The following is a 25,224-nucleotide window of genomic DNA, read 5'->3' on the forward strand; positions in this document are numbered from 1 at the left end:
CATAAATAAATAGTTTGCATTCTTACACAAGTGCTGTGCAAACAGAAGTCTACACACCTTAATGGATAAAGTACTGTGCTTAAAAACTGAAGCTCTTGTCTTCACTTGTATTAACCTGGAGCTCCAGTAGAGGGAGCCTAGTAACTTGCTTTCTGGCGTTTCATAATGAACGTCCAGCTTTTACATGTACTAAAGCAAAGGAAGAACAAATCAACTCAACAACCAAAATCAACAAAAGCAAACAAAAACAAACAAAACGTTTTTGGAGTATTACACTTTCATGATTTAGAATGTGTTCTACAGTTCTAAGGAAATGATAGGTACAATGATGCAATTCAGAGCTCACCTGGGATGAAACCATAAATTAAAGTGGACTCCAAAAATCCTGACTCATTCTGGTTAGTGATATCTCAGCTTGTTTGCCATTCTCAGGAGGAGTTGTACTGCTTAGGAATCCCCTGCTTCTTGCAAACCTTATAAGCTTATGTAAATGATATACCATCTACAGAGCAAGAACCAGAGGGCAATGGACACCCAGCCTCCCAGTCAAAACATAACCTTCCTATCCCACCGCAGAGCATTGCGAGACACAGAGTAACCCCTCAATTTCTATGGCTTTCTAACCCTGTTTTTTTACTTGTTTGTGAGTTTTTCTTCAGCTGTCCTGCTAATATATTGTGCAGTGTAACCGCATATGCCAAGAGTCTGAAAACCCTATTAAAGAATAATTGGCCATGGATTATAGTTTATGTACAAGTATCAAATAAAATGTTTTGAACGACATTGTACCTTCTGTGTCTGAGTCCTATCTGGGACCAAGCCAGTCATGTGAACGCAGATGTTTGTTGGCCAAGTTCCTGCAAATTAGAGGATATCCCTCCAGGAAGTAGGAAGGTGGATCAAGTCCCCTACAGAGACCCCCTTGCTGCATTGTTATACAATCTGGACTACACCCTTGTGCTGAGATATTGGAAACGCAGAAAGGGACACAGAGGCAACAAACGGAAGACGCTGCCAAAAACAAAAAGTGAAAGACCGTCCAAAGCCTCTGTGCTCATATGAATTTCTCTCAAAAGATTTGCATTCGAGGCCCAAACACAGACGCCCGCAGGGTAAGGTTTTACTCCAAGGTTGCTGCAAATAACAATTTTGTTTTTTTAATTTAGAGATTGTGTCAGATGTATGAAGATTAATATGAACTGTGAGTCTCTTTTAATCTGCATGTGGCATGTTTATTTGGGGTATCCTTTAGTAGAAAGAGGTGAAACAGAGAAACAGGTGTTTTATCAGTGGACTTAGAGGCCTGGCTATGTGGACAAGCTGTTTTAACTTAGAAGTATGCAGCGTAAAGAAACCTGTTCAAGGGAGCCTTTTCAACCATTCTGAGGGAGAAGGTAAGCTGTAAGCATGTTACAGTAACACTAATGCACACACAAACTGCCCTTAAACGTGAGGAATTCCTTTATCTCTGTATTATTTGGGAACTGTATGAAATGCTGTGGGGTTGAGGCAAACAAACCATTCCTAGGGCCCTGCTTTCATTAAGTATTTTTGTTTAGTTACTTAGTAATTTGCAATTCATTATGTTGTGATAGCACTTGATACACTCCCACAATTTGTAATATAGGCCAAGCCAAGCAACCTTTAATGGGATGAGGAAATGTCCTTAGTATAGGCACTAAACTATAAAGATTAATCCAAAGATCAGTAAAAAAAAAAATACTTTTACATTTTGTATATTTTAATCTGTGAAACGCTCCATGGCAACCTTGCTATAAGTGTGCTATACCAAATTAAAATTGATTGAATACAATTTAGGACTGTTCTGAGCACATAAAACTATATTTGACCTAAGATCCAATAAAGTGTTGTGGATTAATAGTTTGATAAGAGAAGTGCCAACAAAGGATATCTCTTCTGTTGGTTAAATGTCCTTTTCATTTTAGTTTTCACTTTTGTTTGTAAATCATGGGACCTTTTATTTCCCCAGGAACATGCATAGCAAGGTAATCTTCCAAGAGGTTGTATAATATCTGCAGCAATTACAAAAACAAATAAATACAATACAGCACTCAGTGGATCAAAGTAATGCTTATGAGTAGGTATATTGTTTACTGAATGTTGTCTTGATTTAATTGTGTCATAGCGGAGCACCGGCTAAGAATAAGCCACTCATGATAGTCAGGAAAAGACTCAATAAAAAAACACTCACTAAACAATCTATTTATTAGTCAGCATGAGCGATCATCCAATCTTGTTCTCTTCCAAGATGTTTATTATTGTTAATCTTCCGTGCGGGCATTCACTAACTCCTCTCACAGTTCTACACATTCCAGACTTTGTGCAGTGATTACACCTGATACCTAGGACTTTGCTTGTGTTTAAATGTATATGGTAAATAATTATTGATTAATAATCGATCAAAACAACAAAAACAAAATGGCACTGAAAACGATGTTAGAACCTACTGGCAGACTCCATTGTGTTGTTGTTCGGTCGATTGCCAATCAACAGTGAATCACACCTTCGATAGCCAATCAGCAGTAAGCATTTACAGCCATTGGATCATATACCCTTCCTTTAAATTAAGTCAAATGCACTGCATCTCCTTAAATAATTCCCATTGCAGTCCTATATTATTTGATGTCCAGTTATAATACTAACCATATGATCTGAAAAGAATATATATTCGGGGCTAGTACCAATGATGATGATTATTATGAGATTGTATCTGTGTTCCAAGCAGGTTATCAACTGTGAACACTTCTTCATCATCATCATAATTATTAGTTATAATAATATTAAACCCTTAATCATAATGGGTTGCAATGCGTGCATCTAGGTGACTAGACAAAGTTTTTGACATGTATTTCATATACATATAAATGCATACATCACTTACCCTTCTGAGACAAGGTGTTAACCTTGGCAACAGGTGGTGCAACTCCTAGTTGCATAGTTACATAACATATGATCAATTATTATGGGAATATATTCCTGAGCAGTTGAAGTGTATGATCCCCGGGTGGTGACTGCTCACAGTGGTCACAATGCATTTACAGCGACCACTGACATCCAATGCTGATGTTTTAACCTGCTAAATACAAACCTGAACCTCAGTGCTGTCAAATTGCAACTTATAATATGTGTTTGTCACATTCACTGTCATTGGCACTGTGTAATAAAACAAAGGTCCCCTCAGCAGGGTACACTGAGTATACTGAACTACAATTCGACCGAACAACATAAAGGCCTTCCACACACGACGACTCCTTCACACAATGTCAAGAGTGTCCTAATGGACAAATGTGTGGCAGCCTCATCTTTGGCCGCTATTACACACGCTTATCATTCCCCCCATTACAATACAGCACTGTCCCACAAGTGATAACTGTTTAACTAACAACTTCTTCTTATGTTTAAAAAGTATGTAAGTGTGTTGCTGATCTGGTATCACATTAGACCGCCGAGGAACTCCACTTCTCAGCCTGTGTGCTATACACAATCTCTTGTTTCTTTAATTCACCATACTTGGCTTACACTATTATTGCGGCGTACTGTGGATGGCGTCCCCCCCCTCCACCCCCTCCACCCACAGACAGAACTCGATGCTATGAAATGCACCCCTGCAGATCCAGGCCAGCTCTGCATCACAGTGTGTTGACCCACACGCCCTGGCTGTGATGCACGCAGGTCCCGCTCCGGAGCCCCAGCATCTGCTAAACCCGTTGCACGCGCCGGCGCGGCAGCCTGCTCGCGCGGGCCCGGGGTCCTCGCGCTCCTCCCAGCGGTGACGTCACAGCGGGCTGCTCCGCGGCCGGTTAGAGTTACAATATTACTATGTGTGTTATAACAGAGCAATGTTGGACATCGGTGGGCAGAGGGAGAAGAGGGGAGGAAAAGCCTGTTTACACAGACGGCAAACCGCCTGGGGAATAATGCAGGAAAGGAAGTGAGACGGCTCTCTGTCTGACTGCTCCAACTTCCTGCTCAAAAGCGAAAAAAAAAGAAAAAAAAAATCAGGATCTCATTACAGAGCAGCAGAACAGTTGAGACGACAGTCAGCATGGAAAACCAGGGGATTTTACTATATTCTTTTTAACAGTCTTACGGCAGAAAAACATACATCACAGATCTGGGTACGTGTAAGCATATATTTTCTCTCTCTTTCACTCTAACTTTCTAATGATTTGCAACTTATAAAATAGTATAATGTAATGTTAAAAAAAAGGAAGATGTGGAAACTATTACAGACGAGCAGAGGGTTTAGAAATAACTATGATATCGTATGAACATTGGTAATGTAACAGCAGCTGCTCAGTCAGACATGAACGTGTTGAAACTAACGGGCATTGAGAGTGGGTTAGTCACATTTGTAACTTACAGGAGTAGCAACCCCCCCCCCCCCAAAAAAAAAACAGAAGAAGAAGAAGAAGGGAAAAAAAAATCGTCGATTTTCTGCGTGGCTGCGTGTTTTACACTGGACTGCTGTGTGGACGTGGGGAAACCTCGTAAAAAAAATAAGCATCAACATACATGATCGTGCGACATAAACGCGACGTGAGTCACAAAGGAAAGCTTTCTCCACCTGATAAGTATGTTAGTCTGGGGATGTGAAACAAACGCACAGCACGGGAAATATGCGCCTATCCCTTTAAAAGAGAGAGAGAGAGAGAGATCGCTAGTGGAGTTTCTGGTTTGTCTGGAAACAGCAAGACTAATTGCCATGCGCTTCCGGTTTGAAACTGGCAGCAGACAACATCTTGAGAATGAGTCACTGGAGCAAACAAAGAAACTCTTTAGTTTTCCAGCGCTCACTTATTGCACATCATAAGCTTTGCCTTTTTATTCGGTGGCGCTCGTACTTCTGTGTAAGAGATCTGGCGGGGCATAGTCTGTCCCTGGCTGCTGTTGGGAGTTTCTCTCCCTCAAGTCTGCTGAAGGTATTTGGTTTTCGAAGGAGAGGGGTGATGCTGCATGGAAGCGAACTGTAAGGCTGGTTGGATTTTCCACTGGTAGCGAACAGGAAGAGAGTACATTTAGTCATGGCTAAGTAATGTCTGCACACACCAACTAATCTCATTAGGAGTTTCCGTTCTCCAACACAGGAGGGTTTTGTGTAGCCCAGGGAGACTTTTAAACCTTTGCATCTGAAAAGGAAACCAGTCACATCTTTATTTACACGCAGACTGTTTAAATGGTTGCTTTGTGCATCTTTGCTTAACCCAGAGGTAAACACTTGTCACTTGTGTGAATGTGTGAAAGAAGCAATCCAAAATAGTAGCCGGGGCAGTGCCAAGCAGTTTGCAAGTTAGGCACCTCCGCAAGCAACGTTAACACAAAGTGGCAGGGGGCAAACGAAATGAAGAGGTTCCTGGTGGCAATGTTTCATGTGGAAGGGGACAGAAATGTATATGTGGAGGCACCACCTAGAGTGAGCTAAGTGATACTGAGACATATTAGTTGCCATTGCACCGCATTTTGGTGCAGATCTTGGCTGGCTGAGGGGTGTCACAGATTTCCCTTTCACGTACAGAAGGATGGGTTCAGATGTGGCTCGTGTCAAAGGTGAAATGTGTTTGGTGATCTCAAGTTAGTTCCTGGGGGGGGGTTTGTCTGGATCACAAGAAGCCCACAACCATCAAAAGATGGTGCTTTGGGGCAGGGGTGAAGCAGAGCATGGGACAGCTCAGGCAAACATGTCTCTTTGGAGACGTGGAGCCTTCCATGTCATTGTTTTGGGACTGGAGCCCATGCATCAGGCTAAATGAGTGATCAGAATCAGAAATTAAGCAACAATGGGTAAATGCTATATTATTGAGGGCATTTCTATTAGATTGTATTCAGTTGTTTTTGTGTTTTTTCGGTAGTTTGCACTCATAAGTGACCCATCACAAGCACAGCAATAAACAGAATGGATATTAAGTGCAAGAATAGTAACATCAATGGAGAGTTGGTGTATTAAAGATTTTGATTAATGAAGTACATCGGCATGACAGATGGCAGTTTCTCAGATTGTACTTGTTGGGGATGGTGGCACAAAGTTCCTCTTTTGACGTCTGTTGTTGGTTGATTAATGTGAGTGTTGCAGCATCACAGGCAGACTCCTTCTATGAATACTCACGTTTTCCAGCGACAGTAGCCCATCCGTTCGGTAAGGTGTTTGTTTTGGACCTGCTTTTTGCAGTGAATCACAGGATGCATTGTGCAGGCAAACGTGAAAAGGGGGGAAAAAATCCACAAATAGCTGCATTCAGCCCATCTCCTATCTCTGGCTGAGTGAGAGAATGAAACAATGAGTCATTTTTCGAGGCTCGAGTTGCTTTAGAGGAAGTAAAGTGCAAGTGTACACATCCAAATAAATCCTGCTGATCGTTCTGAGAATTGGTGTGTATTAAAAACACAGCAGGCTGCTTTTCTTTGCTATCGGACCTGTAGGTCACGTTGGCACTTGTGTCATTCACGTGCACCATCACCTGCAATGTGTATATCCTCTGGGGGAGGCTTGATTCTAGCAGTCTTCTTCAGTAGTGGAATGACAGCTACCACTAGAGAGATTAATTAAATTATCCTTTTTTTTTCCTTGGATAAATCGATACTCGTCTATTTCCCGTTCCCTTGTCCAAATGTTTTAGTTTGTTTTTTGTTCTAAGTGGTTAAGAGTATTTGAATATCAAAGGATGTAAGAAAATAATAATAATAATAACTATTCTTAACCCAATAATATAATAAGAGGTATAGTATGTTACACAGCAATGCTTGGTTTCCAATTATAAACTGGGATTACCACAGCTTCTTAAAAACAAAATAATTTTTCTTATGAGGGATGTGACAAAATATTCCATTTTGTTTTGAGTTTTTTGTTGTTGTTATGGTACAAAAGCTGAAAGGAAATCTTCCATTTAGAGAAACTTCTGCAGTTAAAACATTTCCGATCTTTCCCGTGGCAGGAATTCCTACCTTTTTGTTTTGGATCTGCTTTCCCAGGAAGACTCCTTCAAAGTATAATAGGAGGAAGTCCTGATTTAGACAGTTTTATAGTGCACAACGCAGATGCAAAAGTTGGAGGATGCTTTGACAGGAAATGTTTTATTTCGCTCCTTGTGGAAAAATCAACATCATTCCACTTTAACTTCTGCACATGTTCCCTAATGTGCCATGAAGCGCTGGGATGTTCAGAGACCCCGATTCAGATTGATGTAGTGCTTTGCTAAGGGAACTGGTTAATGGCATGAACAGCGGGATCTTTTAAGTTTCAGCTACATATGTGAAGCAGGAAAAAAAAAAAAACATTGAGCTCCGGTGAATGTGATCTTTTAAGTGCTGTATACTCTCTTGGCAGAGGGTTTGAACATTTCCAACCACATCCTCTTTGTCATCAAGGAAACATGCAAGACTCAGCCCTCTAACTTGGGATCTTGCTATTTATTTTGCATTGGTTTTTCTCTATAGGAAAACAGGGGCACAAATATCTGACCTACATTTCCAAGGCATTTTCTCTAACTGGTTCTTATTCAGCTTCAGCTTCAATTCAATCTTCATTCTCTACTCTTTGAGGGCCGAGCCACTCTGCTGCGTACTTTGTTTTTGTTTGTGTTTGTGTAGGTCCAGGCCAGCTGAAGAGCGGCTGTGCTGTATTTAGAGTAGTTTTTAGAGTAGTTGGCTCAATCCTTCCCAAATGGAACAGCTCTGCACCCAGATATCTCAGACCATGATTAAAAACATCCAGCCTTTTTCCTCATGACCTGAGATGCCCTGAAATTAGGAGGACATTTGACCATATATGTGGATTTCTAACTGTAGGAAACACTGCAATGTGGAGGATCTCCAAATTGTTTATTTTCCCCATAGAAACAATAGATGGAATCTTAATAAATATGGTCAGAATTTGGGTGAAAAAATCAAAATGGCAGATCTGCACTTCCTTTGACAGCAGCTAGGCGGTGCAAAAAAGTGAAAATGGCCTCCCTTGACTGGTTAGGGCACCACATTATCAATGTTCTTGATTGGACTTCATTTCAGACCTCAGCCAATAGAAAATCTGCAAGAGCCGCGGGGGAGTGGTGTATTATGCACCCTGTCAAAGTGGATTCACACTTTACTGATTGCTTGAAGACTGAGTAATTTTAGAAATATATGTAACAATTTTAGATTGTACCGCATAAAGGGTTGACAGCCATACAGTTCTTTACCATTTGGTTTAGTAATGTCACAAAATATTTCCCTTACTAAATCAACTCTAGTCACACTTCATCAAGTGTATTTAAACCTCTGGAGGCTACTGAATATGCTCTGGTTTGGCAGTTATGTTGTAGTCACCTCGTATATGTGCCATTTTCTGCATCTGTGTGTGTGTGTGCGTGTATGTGTATGTATGTATGTATGTATGTATATATATATATATATATATATATATATATATATATATATATATATATATATATTATATATATAGACTTATATATTATTATATTTTATATATCCTAACCTTGACAATATATCCTAACCTGTATATATTAGGGGTGTAACGATTCACCTATTCAAATTGATGCACTGGTCCAGCTGTTTGATATTACGACTGCACTGATTCAAATTCCCCAATCCGGTCCATATTTATTAGTGATCCGGTCAAATATCAATCTGCTTGTCACAAACTGGCCAACAAACCAAAATGGCAATTGCGGATCGGATCATAATGTGTATTTTTTCACTTACAACTTGTTGGCTTCTCCTATGCTACTTTTGACCCGGCAGCAATACTGTGTGGGGATGGGTTTAGCTATGTTATTTGTGCAGATCAAAGAACATGCTTGACGTGTATGATTGGTCGATGAAGAAGTACAAGGTGGGTTTACCAAGAAATAGGACAGTGTTGCTGAAAACAATTGCGGACTATAATTTGTAACATAAAGCAACTTTACAAATGTGCATTTAGTAAGTTTATATTCATGCAAAATAACTTAATCTGAGCCATCTCCATTTTAATTGTAAAACATTTGTAACTGGGATTAAAACACCAACAAAAATCCCTTATAAATCACTAGCACTGTGGCTGCGGCGGCTCACGCAGCGTCTCTCCCCTGGACTGAGAACTCCATCAAAAAGACTCAGAAATTGACAGGGCCATCTCTTATTTTTACATTTATAGCAAAAATAACCGTGATTTCACATTCATTTGTATCTGTTTTACTTTGATTTCAACTTGGTTTTGACAGCGTCTGCTATTCACTCACAAATTTAAATAAATCCCTACAGCCCTCATACAGTCATATACATGTCTCTATTAAATGTACAGTACTCTGAATTGGTAGTTGAGAGTTTAATACACTGCGGTTTTATTGAAAAGTGTTCAATACAATTATAATCGCAAACATTAATACCGATGAAAAAAAGTGCATTTAAATGCATATCGAGTCAGAGAGGGAAAGATACACACCCCTAATATATATATATATATATATATATATATATATATATATATATATATGTTTGGGGTTGTTGTCATGCTGCAGAATAAATCTAGGGCCAATCAGATGCCTCCCTGATGGTATTGCATGATGGATAAGTATCTGCCTGTACTTCTCAGCATTGAGGAGACCATTCATTCTGACCAAATCCCCAACTCCATTTGCAGAAATGCAGCCCCAAACTTGCAAGTAACCTCCACTATGCTTCACTGTTGCCTGCAGACACTCATTCGTGTACCGCTCTCCAGCCCTTCAGCAACAAACTGCCTTCTGCTACAGCCAAATATTTCAAATTGACTCATCAGTCCAGAGCACCTGCTGTCATTTTTCTGCACCCCAGTTCCTGTGTTTTCATGCATAGTTGAGTCGCTTGGCCTTGTTTCCACGTCGGAAGTATGGCTTTTTGGCCACAAGTCTTCCATGAAGGCCACTTCTGACCAGACTTCTCCGGACAGTAGATGGTTGCAGGGTCCCACTATTTTCTGTTTTCTGCCAATTCTGAGCTGATGGCACTGCTGGACATCTTCCGATTGTGAAGGGAAGTAAGCATGATGTGTCTTTCTTCTGCTGCAGTAAGTTTCCTTGGCCGACCGCTGCGTCTACAGTCCTCAACGTTGCCCGTTTCTTTATGCTTCTTCAAAAGAGCTTGGACAGCACATCTGGAAACCCCTGTCTGCCTTGAAATTTCTGCCTGGGAGAGACCTTGCTGATGCAGTAGAACTACCTTGTGTCTTGTTGCTGTGCTCAGTCTTGCCATGGTGTATGACTTTTGACAGTAAACTGTCTTCAGCGACCTCACCTTGTTAGCTGAGTTTGGCTGTTCCTCACCGAGTTTTATTCCTCCTACACAGCTGTTTCTGTTTCAGTAAATGATTGTGTTTCAACCTACAGTGAGGGGAAAAAGTATTTGATCTCCTGCTGATTTTGTACGTTTGCCCACTGACAAAGAAATGATCTATAATTTTAATGGTAGGTGTATTTTAACAGTGAGAGACAGAATAACAACCAAAAAATCCAGAAAAAAACGCATTTCAAAAAAGTTATACATTGATTTGCATGTTAATGAGGGAAATAAGTATTTGATCCCCTATCAATCAGCAAGATTTCTGGCGCCCAGGTGTCTTTTATACAGGTAACGAGCTGAGATTAGGAGCACTCTCTTAAAGGGAGTGCTCCTAATCTCAGCTCGTTACCTGTTTAAAAGACACCTGTCCACAGAATCAATCAATCAATCAATCAGATTCCAAACTCTCCACCATGGCCAAGACCAAAGAGCTGTCCAAGGATGTCAGGGACAAGATTGTAGACCTACACAAGGCTGGAATGGGCTACAAGACCATCACCAAGCAGCTTGGTGAGAAGGTGACAACAGTTGGTGCGATTATTCGCAAATGGAAGAAACACAAAATAACTGTCAGTCTCCCTCGGTCTGGGGCTCCATGCAAGATCTCGCCTCGTGGAGTTTCAATGATCATGAGAACAGTGAGGAATCAGCCCAGAACTACATGGGAGGATCTTGTTAATGATCTCAAGGCAGCTGGGACCATAGTCACCAAGAAAACAATTGGTAACACACTACACCGTGAAGGACTGAAATCCTGCAGCGCCCGCAAGGTCCCCCTGCTCAAGAAAGCACATGTACAGGCCCGTCTGAAGTTTGCCAATGAACATCTGAATGATTCAGAGGAAAACTGGGTTAAAGTGTTGTGGTCAGATGAGATAAAAATCGAACTCTTTGGCATCAACTCAACTCGCCGTGTTTGGAGGAGGAGGAATGCTGCCTATGACCCCAAGAACACCATCCCCACCGTCAAACATGGAGGTGGAAACATTATGCTTTGGGGGTGTTTTTCTGCTAAGGGGACAGGACAACTGCACTGCATCAAAGGGACGATGGACGGGGTCATGTACCGTCAAATCTTGGGTGAGAACCTCCTTCCCTCAGCCAGGGCATTGAAAGTGGGTCGTGGATGGGTATTCCAGCATGACAATGACCCAAAACACACAGCCAAGGCAACAAAGGAGTGGCTCAAGAAGAAGCACATTAAGGTCCTGGAGTGGCCTAGCCAGTCTCCAGACCTTAATCCCATAGAAAATCTGTTGAGGGAGCTGAAGGTTCGAGTTGCCAAACGTTAGCCTCGAAACCTTAATGACTTGGAGAGGATCTGCAAAGAGGAGTGGGACAAAATCCCTCCCGAGTGTGCAAACCTGGTGGCCAACTACAAGAAACGTCTGACCTCTGTGATTGCCAACAAGGGTTTTGCCACCAAGTACTAAGTCGAAGGGGTTATATACTTATTTCCCTCATTAACATGCAAATCAATTTATAACTTTTTTGAAATGCGTTTTTCTGGATTTTTTTGTTGTTATTCTGTCTCTCACTGTTAAAATACACCTACCATTAAAATTATAGACTGATCATTTCTTTGTCAGTGGGCAAACGTACAAAATCAGCAGGGGATCAAATACTTTTTCCCCTCACTGTACATATTGAATTGATGATCGTTAGCACCTGTTTGGTATAATTGTTTAATCATACACCTGGCTATATGCCTACAAAATCCCTGGCTCTGTGCAAGTGTACCTAGAAGAATTGATGCTGTTTTGAAGGCAAAGGGTGGTCACACCAAATATGGATTAATTGAGTTAATTGATAAATATAATCTTAAGCATTCTTACAGCATTTCTTCACACCTGCCTAAAACATTTGCACAGTACTGTGTGTGTGTGTGTGTGTGTGTGTATATATATATATATATATATATATATATATATATATATATATATATATATATATATATTAAGAAACCTTCCTCATCGTCTTTGGAACCTATACAGTAGGCAAAAGTGGCTTTTGAACTTCTCTATTACCTTGAAGGAGAGCGCAGTCTCTCTGCAGCAGCATGGCTTCTTCTTCTTGGGAGTTTGTGGTTCAGATGCTGACTGTGATTTCGGAGGCTTTTTCCTTTATGTTCCTTTTATTGCTTTCCTGGGAGCTTGCAAGCTGTGGCATCTAGACAGAAGGGCAGACAGAAGCCAGTGTGATGTCAGTCGGACTGCAGCTGTATCGGCATCTGTGCTACAACTGTGACTCTAGCACGGGAATTTGCTTTGTTCTCCATAAACGTGATCTGAGGCAGAATATTCCTATTACAGTCTATTATAGACTCTCCCTGGGAAAAGTACTGGAAAATAAATGTATATTCCTTCTGTGAATATCTGAGACCTGTCATAACAGCATTTGTTTTTATTTAAGGTGCATATAAAGAGTTTAACAGTTAGATTTGGGCTGTAGTTAGAATATCACTTTTTACTCTGGCATGCTAGGGTTCTGACACATGGATTAGATCGGCTGAGTACATTGGAATTAAAACAGTCTAACGTATGGTACAGAACTAAATAAGCTCACAGAAGTACAAGCAACATAGTGGGTCAAACTGTGGTGTCATGAAGTTGTTGGGTTCGAACTAATCAATAAGGCAAATGGGACAAATCAAAATATAAATACAGCACAGATATAGAGGAATGACGGAAGTCTTTAAAAATGAAAACAATTAACCCAGGTGACGTGAAGGCTATGTCTCAACCAATTACCAGAATTGCATGTCTTAACCTAGAGAGTGCACACCATTCCACAGGTAGGCCCTTTTGGTTGTCTACGTGAATGAAGATAGCATCCCTTATGAAAGAAGCCTTTCATTTCTGCTGACCAGCTGCTCCTGCTTGTAACAATGACATTACAGATGTGAAAGTCCTGATACACAAAGAGAGTAGCCTAAATCATTTAATTTTGTATTGTTTGTGTTGTATTATATGCTAGTGGTCTAACATCCCCATGTGCGTTCATTGTCAAACAGAACAGGATAAGGGGAGCAAAGTGAGATCGGTTTACTGTATTTAATCTCGTCATTGATTTTCATACTGCTGGAGCTTTGCTGCGTTTCCATTGGCCAACAGAGGCTGAATTTATCTTCCCTGCCATCAACAGGTGTCAGGTCCATGTCATACTGGGGGTTTTAGAAGCAGGTGTAATGGATATTGTTCACTATATTCTGAAAGCACATTGTGTTTTTCTTTTAGATGCAGCATCTCTTGTACCAAGCCTCATTTGCATTGCATGGCCTTTTTGTATGCACAGATTGATTTCTTGAACTCCATACATCTGGTTCATTCAGTCAGGGTCTGGTTCACATGTAACCATGTAGAGGTTGTGAAATGAAACGGGGACGAATTGAAATTTCTGTTTACCAGAAGTATGGCTGAAAAATAGAATGAATCTGTTTTGCTGCAGTTGTAAGAAGCCTTTTACTCGGCTTTACCTTTAAGCTTTATCTGTTTCATGGCGTGCTCCTGGTCCTTTGCTCCACAGGTATGGAGAGTGCTATCACGCTGTGGCAGTTCCTGCTCCAGTTGCTGCTAGACCAGAATCATAAGCACTTGATTTGCTGGACGTCCAATGACGGCGAGTTCAAATTGCTGAAGTCGGAGGAAGTGGCCAAGCTGTGGGGACTGCGCAAAAACAAGACTAACATGAACTACGACAAGCTCAGCAGGGCCCTCAGATACTACTATGACAAGGTAAGGCAATCAGACAAGGATGTTCCTTCATGCCTCATAAACCACACTCAGAGCTGAGGGAATTAAGGTTTAAAACTAAGTCTGCACACACAGGGCCCTATGATGTTGAATTTTCAGATTCATTTTTGTTTTAAAAATGTTTTCTTTTTTTAGTAGCCTTGCTAACACAACATGCAATAAAACATTTCAAAATAGATTTAATGTTCTCATTTAATAATGTATGTATATAAATAATCTATAGTTAATAGGACCTACATTCATCACAGTCCATTAAATTGGAACAGGTTATAAAACCTTCTATTTGATTTAAATGATGAGAAAGGCGTTCTTGTCAGAAAACTGCAGTGATGTCACGACTGTAATGTTGTTCAATATTTAAATAATGTGCCTTCTTATTTGGTATCTTTCTTAAAAAGTTATAACCATGAACAGCAAGCAAATAAATACATTTCAATTAAATCTACTGAACCAGACTGAAGTGACATTGAAGCAATCCAGACAAAACTGTCAGTGTAAATGCTTGTGTGATGTGCACAAAAATGTACTTAAAACATTTCAAAGTGGGATTGGAATCTCCCAATAAGATCACGTATATGTACATTTTTATAGTTCTGCTTTTGTTGTGTGTTAACCACTCTGCCAATGTCAAGGGGTCAGGAGGAAGTGTGGTTAGAGTCACCTCTGCTGGGCATAAGTAGACGTGCATATATATATATTTATCTTTCAGAATATCATCAAGAAGGTGATTGGACAAAAATTTGTCTACAAATTTGTGTCCTTCCCCGAGATCCTGAAGATGGACCCACAGACGGTGGAGATGGGAAGAGAGGGTGTGCTCCTGCAGGACCCCGACTCCTTGGGCCTGGACGCCAAGGAGTCTCACAAACTTCCCCTGGGCGCCCTAAGGGCGGCCGGCCGTAACGACTACATTCACTCAGGCCTGTATTCCTCCTTCACCATCAACTCCCTGCAGAACCAGCCGGAGCTCTTCAAGGCCATCAAGGTGGAGAAGCAGGATGAGCGCGCGGAGGGGAAGCTGGCAGGAGATGAAGTGAGGACTGTGATCCGCTTCGTAACCAACAAAACCGACAAGTTGGTGGTGTCGGTGCCGTCCTCTCCCACGTCCTCGGCTGAGGCCACAGCGGCATTCCTGAGCTCATCCCTCTCTGCCAAATCCTCCCCCTCCTTGATGTCGGCTCATGCCACGCACCTCTGCTCGCGCTCCCCCTCCCCCAGCCCTTCCTTCCTGTCGGGAAGCCGGAGCCCCGACCTGGAAGCAGATGACTTAGAGCAATGTGCCCAGCCTCTGAACCTCTCCGCCAGCCGCAAGGCCAGGTCCCCTCATGTGACTGAGAAGCGGAACGTGGCCGCCCTTCCTCCCAAAGCCAAGAAACCCAAAGGCCTGGAAATCTCTGCCCCCTCGTTGTTACTCTCAGGCACTGATATTGGCTCCATTGCCCTCAACAGCCCAGCACTTCCCTCAGGGTCTCTGACACCAGCCTTCTTCACTGCACAGGTCAGTTTCCCTCACGGCCTAACCCTCCTACCCCCTCCCGATGCCTCTCTCTCTTCTCTTTTAGAGCTGACAGATTTGGCACTTCATGCCCTCCAGAATTTAGACTGCTCCCGAATCCAATGAGCACATTTGACCACAGGGCTTGTTGGACAGACTCTCTTCAAGGGCCGCAGCTCCAGATGGAAGAGATTAAGCTGAGTGCAGAGGGGGCCCTAATCAAGGCTGGAGCAGGCGCTGCTCTCGTGCTGTACAACGGCGATAACTGGCCAGCTCAGGAACAATAAACAGGAGGAAGTTGCAAAAAAAAAAAAAAAAAGCTGGCTCCAGACCCAGAGTTTGTCCAGACAGACGTTATTATAGTGTCTATATAAAGTCAAATAACTGAGATGCGTTAAGGTGCTGCTCTTGAAAATATATAAAGTATCCAGCCCCAGACAACACTTTCACAGAATGTAATATGCCCAGCAGCTGTATTCAGCGGAGGCTTCAATGCCAAAGCTCTGTGACACAGCTGTAGGACTGCATGGAATGAGCATTGGCCTGGGCTTTCCTGAGAGAGGTTACAATGAGAGGACCAGACTTGAGGTCAAACACAAGAGCATTTGCATTTGAATGCACATCTTTTTTTTAAACTACATATTTTCAATTTTATTTGACTCCTAAAATAGTTATAAGTATTTCTATTTAAAGAATTCTGTAAATTCTAAAGTCTATAACCACCTGTGTGCCCCCTATTCATCAAGAGGAGACCTGCAAACTGCCCGTCTGCCGATGGCCCTGTGGTCAGCTCAGCCAGCTGCACCCGTTTCACATCTGTTCAGAGTGGGGCAGACACAGGCAGCATTAGTTAACATGAGCCACTTGCACTTTTTCACCAATTATTGTCTGTTGTATGGAAGTATTTAAATGCAGTTTGTATATTAAGTCTCATATTTGTACTTCTAATCAGTTTTTGGTAGTGAAGGACAGGGGTTCCCAAAGTGCGGCCCGGGGCCCAAATGCGGCCCTCAAGGATGTTTGGTGTGGCCCCCCAAAGCCAACCTTCAACCAACTCATTTCTGAACCTTTACTATATTTTTACACTTTCTGAAAAAATTCTGATACAAATTGCACATGTAAATAAAACAACAATTACAGTTAATAAATTATTAGTAACATAAATGTATAGGAAATAAAACGGTATGAACTGGGACATATTTCATTTTCATCGGTGGTTCATTTTCTACTGCGGCTCCCCTATCCCATGCAACCTCCGGAAAATGGCTCTCCATCACCAGACATTTGGAACCCCTGGCTTAAGATAACGAGGAAGGACCCAAAGTAACTGACTCGCATCTCCACAGAGGAACCATAGTCTTCGCTGTATTTATTGATTGCCATCGTATGCAGTCTTGTTTTCAACTCCCATTGCAACTTTCATTTGATTGCCTAGTTTGGGGGGGGGGGTATGACAACAGATACACAGGGAAATTGATGCTTTGACTCTTCCTAATCAGGGAGCTAAAGCTGGATAAGAGAATAATTGTTTCAAGCAGTTCTAGTTTGTCAACATTTCCACTGGCCTTATGTTTCTTGTATTCACTGTGGGCTACAGTCTAAATAGTTCAGAAGATTGTCGGCTTCCTCTCTGAAATGAACTCAAAACACTCCTTGAAAACATAAATTATGATGATTATGAAGTATGGGGACTGATGTCATAATAACCGGTAAAAGAGGACTATTTGCATTAGGAGATGCACGGCAGGATGTGACAAGCTGCAGGTGAAATAGGAACTACTTAAGAGTTTCAATGAAAAAAAAACCATGATAATAACTTTGATGATAATTTATTTCAACAGTCTTCTATAGAAGCTTTCTGTGACTAAAACATATTTGATGTACAAGTAAGGGAGTTAAAGCATGAGATCAGTAAATCTGTAAGGCAGAGGGGACAGGAGGTATTGAATAAGAACAAGATTTAAAGTAGTATAAGGCAAACCTGGAGTACTGATCATGTTTCTTAGTCTTTGCTCTTTTCGAAAGCCAAATTTAAGTAGGTTAGGCAAGTATGTTAGAAGTTATTATGTCACAATTTAAACACTCATAGCAAATAAGTTCATTAACAATGCAATTAGTCCTTCCACTCCACTCTGATTGTAGATGCATACAGCTAATAAAGTCATCATTTGAAGGAAGAATACTATGCAAGCAGCTCTAAGGCCTTGACCAAATCAAGACTTTGACTGCCAGTGAGTCACAAATTATGGTCTTGTACCTTATCATGTTTTGATGTATATGTAGTAGAATTCATTAATCAATAATTGACAGTAAATTACACTATGATAGTGTACAGGTTTGTACTTTGCCATTGTCATGAAGGCCAAAGGTTTGATAGGTCTCAGCTTAAAGCTGTTTAGTTAAAGGTAAACACATGCAATGCTGTTGCTCCCTCTGTAACAGTTTTCTTGGGTAATATTAGCTCTTTTGTCTGAACTTCAATGCTCCCGTCAAATTTCTAAGAAGTGGATGTTGTCCAGACCGTGAAGTAATTTTCCCTAAAGCATAACTTTAAAATAAGGCAACTGCCACGAGTAAAACCCTCTTGCAGGAATCTGGCAGAGCGAATGCGAATAAGACAGGCTGCATGGAAGTTTTGCTTTGCTCACTGATTATATTATTTGTATTGGCAAATGGATTTGAATCCGTCATACGAACATCGTTTGCAATGCTCAGATTGTACACTTTCCTAAAAAGACATTTTCAGATTAAATCAAGTTTCCCTGACGGGACTTTTTGCAACTGGAAAACAACAAGAGTTCAGATGGAAAATGGAAGACACACAGATCTTTGTGGGATAGTGTATAGAAACTGAAAAACATATATAAAAAAAAAACATAAGTGATGCCATATGCTCTTAATGCCATGCATCAGGAACTAGAGACTTGGTTTCTAAGTAACACTAGCTCACTTCATTTAGGTGACAGGGTAGAGAGAGGAAAAAAAAAAAAAAGCAAGAGAGAAATTGATTTCATATGTTCCTTTCAAGCCTGATCCCCATTCGGAGGTCCTTGACCAGGAGGGTTGCATGAGTCAGTCAAGTTCACTCTCTCTCCTCTCTTTGGGAGTCAAAATAACCAGCCATTCATAATGTGCATGGGTGCAGCAGGGGGAAGTGCAATCAGACTTGGTCTTGTCAGGGGCAGGGCAGACACCAGTCACCAACTCTCCCCCGAAAGAGCAGTCATGCAGTGAGACAAAACGCTCTTATTTACAGCATTACATTTCCACTCAGTATGACGGCATTTATGACTGGCGTCCCATCCTGGGTGTATTCCTACCTTGCGCCCCTGTGCCTGCCGGGATCGGCTCTGGCTTCCCCACAACCCTCACCAGGATAAGCGGTTTCGAAGATGGATGGATGACGGCGTTTATGGGCAAATACCTACTATAACTGTGTATGCACACAGATGAAGCTATGTTTGGTTTGGTATGATAACCAATTTCTTGTGGGGGAGAGACTTTGGAATTCTGCTTTAAAACTGATACCCCAAAAGAGGAATGATGCCCATTAACCATTAAAACAGATCCACAGGAAGCTAGTATGGGGGTTTAGTTGAATCCTAACTCACCACTACTGATAAATCAGCGTCCTGTACCCAGGGTGTCATCTGTTTATCAGCAGGGGTGTGTTTGGATGCTCCCCCATGTGTTGAATTACAATACAGAATGTCAGCAAAAAGGGAAATCTTAATTTCCTAAAAATCTGTTATCAGTATGTGTCAACATATTGAGCAGTCAGAGAAGACACCTGGAACAGATCTCTCTCAAATGTCTGGGTCAGCCACATGTATGTACTCTGACCACATACATTCATAATAAACTCAAATTTTTAATAACAACCAACTCCTTAATCCTCAGACAGTCTGAATTCCAAATGCAATTATATTCTGATGTGGATTTATTTTTGAATGAGGAGGCAGTTCCGGGAGAAAAACAGAAGACTTTCAAAAGACATTAAAATACTCTCCTGCAAGAAACTCAGCATTTCTGTCAGCATGTTTCTGCCTCTGTGGAATAAATTAATAAATTCCTGGTTTACCTTGAAAGAACCAAAACGTGTAACACTATCCATCAGCACTTGTTCCTTCACTTGTTGAAGTAAGGTCAGAGTCGGAGTGGCTTTTCTGTTCAATATTTCACCTCATAATGACATTTTAAATATGCGAGTCTCAGGGAATCCCTCCCAGTGTGTTTGCATGTGCAGTGGGCATGTCCCAGACACTGGGCTCTGTCAAACATCCATGACAGCTGCTGTAGAAATACCAATCACAATGCCTTCATCATCTCAGGGGTTTGGGGAAGAGGGAAGTGACGTCAGACAGAACCACGTCCCCCTGCACTACTGGAAACAAACATCTTGAAAGGCTTCTGTATCTCTATCAAATTCTTAAGCAACTCTGTGGTGCATAAGCTTGTATATCTTGAAACCTGTTAAACAATACTCTGCACATTTAAACACTGCTGTGTGTTCAGTACCTGGACTGATAATAGTTGGACTGCTTTTGCCAGAACATTATTCAAAAACAGTATTATTTAAATATATATATATACTGGGGTTCTGTTTGAAGGGTGAATATATGTAAGGTTCATCTATCATTTTGTGTTCTTCTTTGTGTCTATTGTTTCCATTAAAAAAATGATGAAATGTTTTTATAAAACACAAGGAGATGTTATATAAATCCTAATACAAATATGAAGATTAAGCCCTACAACATTGCCTCTATTTCTGTTGATAAGGGGCAGTATAAAATACTTAATTACAGAAAAATATGGCCGTATTATACCGTATTATGGCTCATCTTTCTTTTAGAACAAAAAAAAACAAAAAACAAAGACATGCCTCCCAAATTGGATGCTTGTGACCCCAATCACAGGGCTGAACATTTGAGAATTGCGTTCCGAGCAACACTGAAGAGATTTCGTACCAGTCGGCAAACTGTAACCATGGCAATATCTTGTTTTTGTGGCGTGGGGTGCTCAACGCCCACAAGAAGCGCAGCGATCAGCGAGGGCTTGTGGACCGAGTGAAAGCACAACCTGGAAAGTGACATTTATAATATGTTTTTTGGGGTTTAATTCTAGTGTAGTGATACTCTACTATGTATTGAAATATTCAAATCCTAATTCAGACTTGCTTGTAGTGTTTGGATTTTCCTGTTGCTGTGGAATGCTGTATCTGTGACCAGCAGAGCCTGTGTCTTTCCACGAGATTTCTGTCTAATTAAGTCCCACAGCCAGCTGAATTAATAGTCAGTAGTGGACCCAGTACTCTGCAATTATTGAGTGATTATTGCATTCCTTAATTTCATCACCTGATCACACCATTACAACCAAGTAAACATTAATAGGTTAACAAACAAACTTTCACTTTCATTTCAGACTTCAGTTCTCTTTTTTTATTTAATGAAAGAAAAGAATACCACTTCCAGTATCAGCCATTTCTTTCTTTTTTTCCTGATATGTGTCCGCTTTCAATAGTGGGGAATGCCGTGTTGTTTCAGAGAATTAAAAAAAACGTTTTTTCTTTTACTTTCTCTAAACACATCTGTTTGAGAAACAGTCATAATTATTTTCATCAAGATAGGGGGTGGTCATTGATTAGCCAGTGCTTCAGGTGTTGCGTCTCCATTACTTCTGTGATCAGTCTGACTGAAGTGGCTGGTGAAAACATTTTTGAGTTGAACTGTGGTTTTCGCAAGGTTGTTCCGATTCCCCCGTGAAATTCCCAGGCAGCCCTTAGCCGTTATATGGCACTGGAGGGAGGAATGGCGGGGTGTGGGGCTATGGTCTGGGCAGGGTGTTTCTCAGCAACAGACATGCATGATGTCCTGGTCTACAGCAGACGCCAGGCCTCGAGTGTAACCTGTCGATGCTGACCTGTGTTCTCCTGTCTTCACAGACGCCCACGGGGTTGTTATTAACTCCCAGTCCCTTATTGTCCAGCATTCACTTCTGGAGCAGCTTAAGCCCAGTGGCCCCTCTGAGTCCTGCCAGGCTGCAAGGACCCGGCTCCTTATTCCAGGTAAACCGACCAATCAACGAACAAAACAACACACCACTGTCTTGCCATTACTGATTGCAGGTGTATTTTGCTGTATAGACATCTATAATAACAATACATTCTGCCTGTTACATTTTCCATACTGTACTTCACATTATCATACATAAACAAAATAGTCAGAGTAGAACAGAAATAATGTTTTGTTTGTTGTTTTGAATATATTTATATACATACCTACAGTATAAATTCCAACAGTGGTGGGGTTGTATTACTGTGCTCAAGAGAGCTGAAAATCCTGTGGAAACTTCCTGCCAGCCTGGGGGAGCTCATCCAAGAGATTTTGACAACACCGGGGTGGCATGTGGACATTAAGAATAATAACAAAAATGTAATCAAGGGCAAATTTCATGGAGTTTATTTGTTAATAAAACTCGACGAGGAGGGGGATTGGGAACAGGAAATGACTAGATTCATGCTCCACGCCTACCACAGTGAGTCAGCAGCAGACTGGGGGCTGAATCACTCGCACTGTCCGGGAACCTCAACCCAGCAGCTCCAGGCTGCATCGCTGTGATCCGAGCTGCGCCTCAGATGGCCAGTTTGCAGTGACGAGCAGGCCGAGAGGTTGAACTCGCAGCAGCAGGTTTCACATTGAACACTCCTTCCTCTTGTGGGCGGCAGAATTAGCAAGGCAAGGTGTTAGTCTCGAGTCAGCCCTGACCCCCCCAGTGCGGGACAGACTGGAGAATGCTGCTGGTCTTTTCATTCAGACTCTTATAATTATACAGTCATAATTTTTAAAAACCGTGCTGTGTTGTGCAAACCCAAGTTGGTCACTGCACCCGACAGTTTGAGATCAGGTGACCGATTTCAGTGCTGCCATATTTCCATTACATTGCAGCTATGTGCCCTGTCAGGAAGGCACTATTGGAGACACTAGGACAGAATACCATTGTTCATTACCACAGGTGACAGTCTTCTTTCCCACTGGTCTGAAACTCACACGTTGCAAGAAATACTTCAAATTTTTTGGACAATGCAGAAAGGAGTTTCTGACAAACCACATATCCCTGTAGCAGGAGAACTGAGTGATTGGTTTAGGATGCGCTAAACATCTGAAAAACACCAGTCTGGTTCTGCCACTTGCCACAATGCTGGATTGAGCTTGATCAATTCCCAGCCGATTCCTGCCTCAGTGTACAATTCTAAAGATTAAAAACTGGAAAAAAAAAAAAATGTATACATGAAATTAATGTGTAGATATTTCTATTCAATAAGTATGCTTCTTCGTAATCCCACTACGAAAATAAACTACAGATGTTTCCTTTGTGGTTTATCAAATGGTTCCTGACCAAGATAACTCAAAAACTTTACCAACTGCTTCTACCTTCCCTCTCCATGACACCATAGAGAGCAGCTCTTGCAGAAAGGGGAAGCTTGTCCAACAACCTTAGCAAAAGTGTCCGTTAGTGTTCTAATAAATTATCACAGAGAAAAAGGCAGTTTCCCCATAAGGACTAAAGACTTAATTGTGTTGCATTTACATTTGCAGAAGCTCTTACAATGCAAACTGTGAAGAAAAACACCCACAGTGCACTGCTTTCATCTAAACTATTGACATGATTTACAGTCTGATCTGAAATAAATCCCGTTTTTAATTTACTATTTTGTTTCCTGCATAATTTTCCCAAGTTAAAAGGTCCTAGTGTCAGGACCGATTTCTGATTGCCGATAGTCTACTTGAATACTGATCGACTATTAGGATTTATTTATTAGCAGAGGAAATCCTGGACGATTTACAAAATCCCTGCTATCCTGACCCCAGTTCCCTCTGCAGAACCACAACTGCCTCTGACTTGCCGGCACTGAAGTATTATGATTCAGTCATATATATTTTGAATATTCTCAGTGATGCAGTAACTTAAGTAATCACGGTTATGATTTAATCGTCAATGTGCAATGCAGACGAGCATCAAACTTCTACATTTGCACGATGGCAGTTCAGATGAGTGTTAGCTGAACATGGATATAAATCATTAAAAGCTTCATGCAATTCACATACAATTATGTAATGTTCTACTCATCAAATTGCATCCAGCTCTGTGCATTGTAGCATTGCCAACATGGAGGCAGGGGTGAGCTCAGCTCAGAGACTCCTGTGCTTGTGAAAAGAGGAAGTCAAAGACCCTGGATACACGAAGCTTCCTGTTGGGAGGAACCATTCATTGATATGGCTATTTTCTGACTCGAAAAAAATAACAGAAATGCTTAACTATCTTCTAGAAATATGATATTGAGAGAGAGATGACCCATATTTACTCCACTTTCTATCAGGCCATGCAGCCATCTATAGCTTCCAACAGATGTATAGATACACACAGACAGAATGGAGAGAAAACAAAAAGTATAATTTGAACTCCGGACTACATATCTGATGTGATTGTACCATAAATCCGCTTGACGGTTTGCTCTGTTTCCCGCAGTTTCCCACGCTGTTAAACGGCCACATCCCCATGCAGATCCCCGGGCTGGACGGGTCCCCCTCTCCGCTGCTGCTGTCGCAGAGTCACAAGTCCTGACTTTCAGCCTCAGCACACCAGCAATGAAGACTTTTTTTTTTTTATGTGAAACCCAAATCCGCTTTTGGTTTTTGCACACTGACGGTATACAGACACATACAAGACTTTTTCTTCTTTTAAACATTTATTTTTTAACCATGACAAGAAGCCCTTGCTGTTCGAGGTGTTTGACACTTCGCACCGATCTCCACTCCTAGGTGTGTTAAGGTTGCCAATGGAGGCTGTGAATCCGTGCCCTGTCCTTTGATGTTTGTCATGTATGCACTGTGCTTAAATGTTATTACCGGCTGTGCCTTCCCATGAGTAAGATGAAATGTAATGTCATACTATGTAAATGCATTATTTCCTGCTTTAAAACAAAAAACAAACAAAAAAAAAAAAAAACTTTTAAAGACGAAATTCCAATATAAACAAAAGCTTTATAATAGCTTTCAATTATTTTTTTCATAAAGGAATTGATAAAAATGTACTCATTAATTTTGTATTTGTGCTTTTTAAGAGCCTAGAAAAGTATATGTTGTTTAAATAAACATGGAGCATTGAATGCTACACAACTGGAGTTCCCGTTTTGTACATTAAACACAATATATAAATATGTACACTTGATATGTAAATCCAAAACATTCAAAAACTTTTAGGGGGAAGACACTGAAATATTCCTGGACTTTTCTTGACTCAAACAACCCCCGATTGTAAGAAGAAAAGGAAAAAGGCTGTGAGGGGTAACTTCTCCTTCAGTCTAATGGATTTCAGTGTAACATCCAGTAACAGGGCGTGGCAGTCTATTTGATCCACACACTCAAACCCACTCACTCACCTTGAGTGTGGGCCTCCATATTCTCCTGCCGTCCGCAGATTCTAACCATCTGTCATGTGACACCGTCGCTAAAGTGGCCGGGCCTCATGCGAACCCCATGGCTCTGGTCAGACTCACCCCTACATCAAACAGGGAGGGTTCCTTTCTTATACCAAAGAGTTGTGCGGGCATATCTGTATTTTTGTTATTGTTAGCAGGGGGTGAGGGTGAGTATCACCAATGCCTCC

At 41.3% G+C, this 25,224-nt stretch overlaps 1 protein-coding gene across 5 annotated transcripts; it reads left to right on the forward strand.

Annotated features, from left to right (window-relative positions):
• Positions 1-968: 968 nt before the first annotated feature.
• elk3 (ETS transcription factor ELK3) lies at positions 969-24,579 on the forward strand. 5 transcript variants are annotated; one of them, XM_066705018.1, is made up of 5 exons: positions 969-1,112; positions 13,837-14,045; positions 14,773-15,561; positions 21,500-21,622; positions 24,085-24,579. In XM_066705018.1, the coding sequence occupies exons 2-5, from the start codon at positions 13,839-13,841 to the stop codon at positions 24,178-24,180; spliced, it is 1,215 nt and encodes a 404-aa protein (XP_066561115.1). In that variant the 5' UTR covers positions 969-1,112; positions 13,837-13,838; the 3' UTR covers positions 24,181-24,579. The 5 variants fall into 5 exon arrangements, with proteins under 5 accessions (XP_066561115.1, XP_066561114.1, XP_066561116.1 ...); XM_066705017.1 differs by lacking the exon at positions 969-1,112 and adding an exon at positions 3,811-4,139; XM_066705019.1 differs by lacking the exon at positions 969-1,112 and adding an exon at positions 4,924-4,943.
• The last annotated feature ends 645 nt before the right edge of the window (positions 24,580-25,224 follow it).

The sequence above is a fragment of the Amia ocellicauda genome, chromosome 5, assembly GCF_036373705.1.
Source record: "Amia ocellicauda isolate fAmiCal2 chromosome 5, fAmiCal2.hap1, whole genome shotgun sequence".
Classification (NCBI taxonomy): domain Eukaryota; kingdom Metazoa; phylum Chordata; class Actinopteri; order Amiiformes; family Amiidae; genus Amia; species Amia ocellicauda.

Excerpts from the sequence above, each read along its gene's own strand:
- elk3 (XM_066705016.1), top strand. Across the intron at positions 14,046-14,772 it reads TCAGATACTACTATGACAAG|AATATCATCAAGAAGGTGAT; the intron begins GTAAGGCAATCA and ends TTTATCTTTCAG. Across the intron at positions 15,562-21,499 it reads CAGCCTTCTTCACTGCACAG|ACGCCCACGGGGTTGTTATT; the intron begins GTCAGTTTCCCT and ends CTGTCTTCACAG.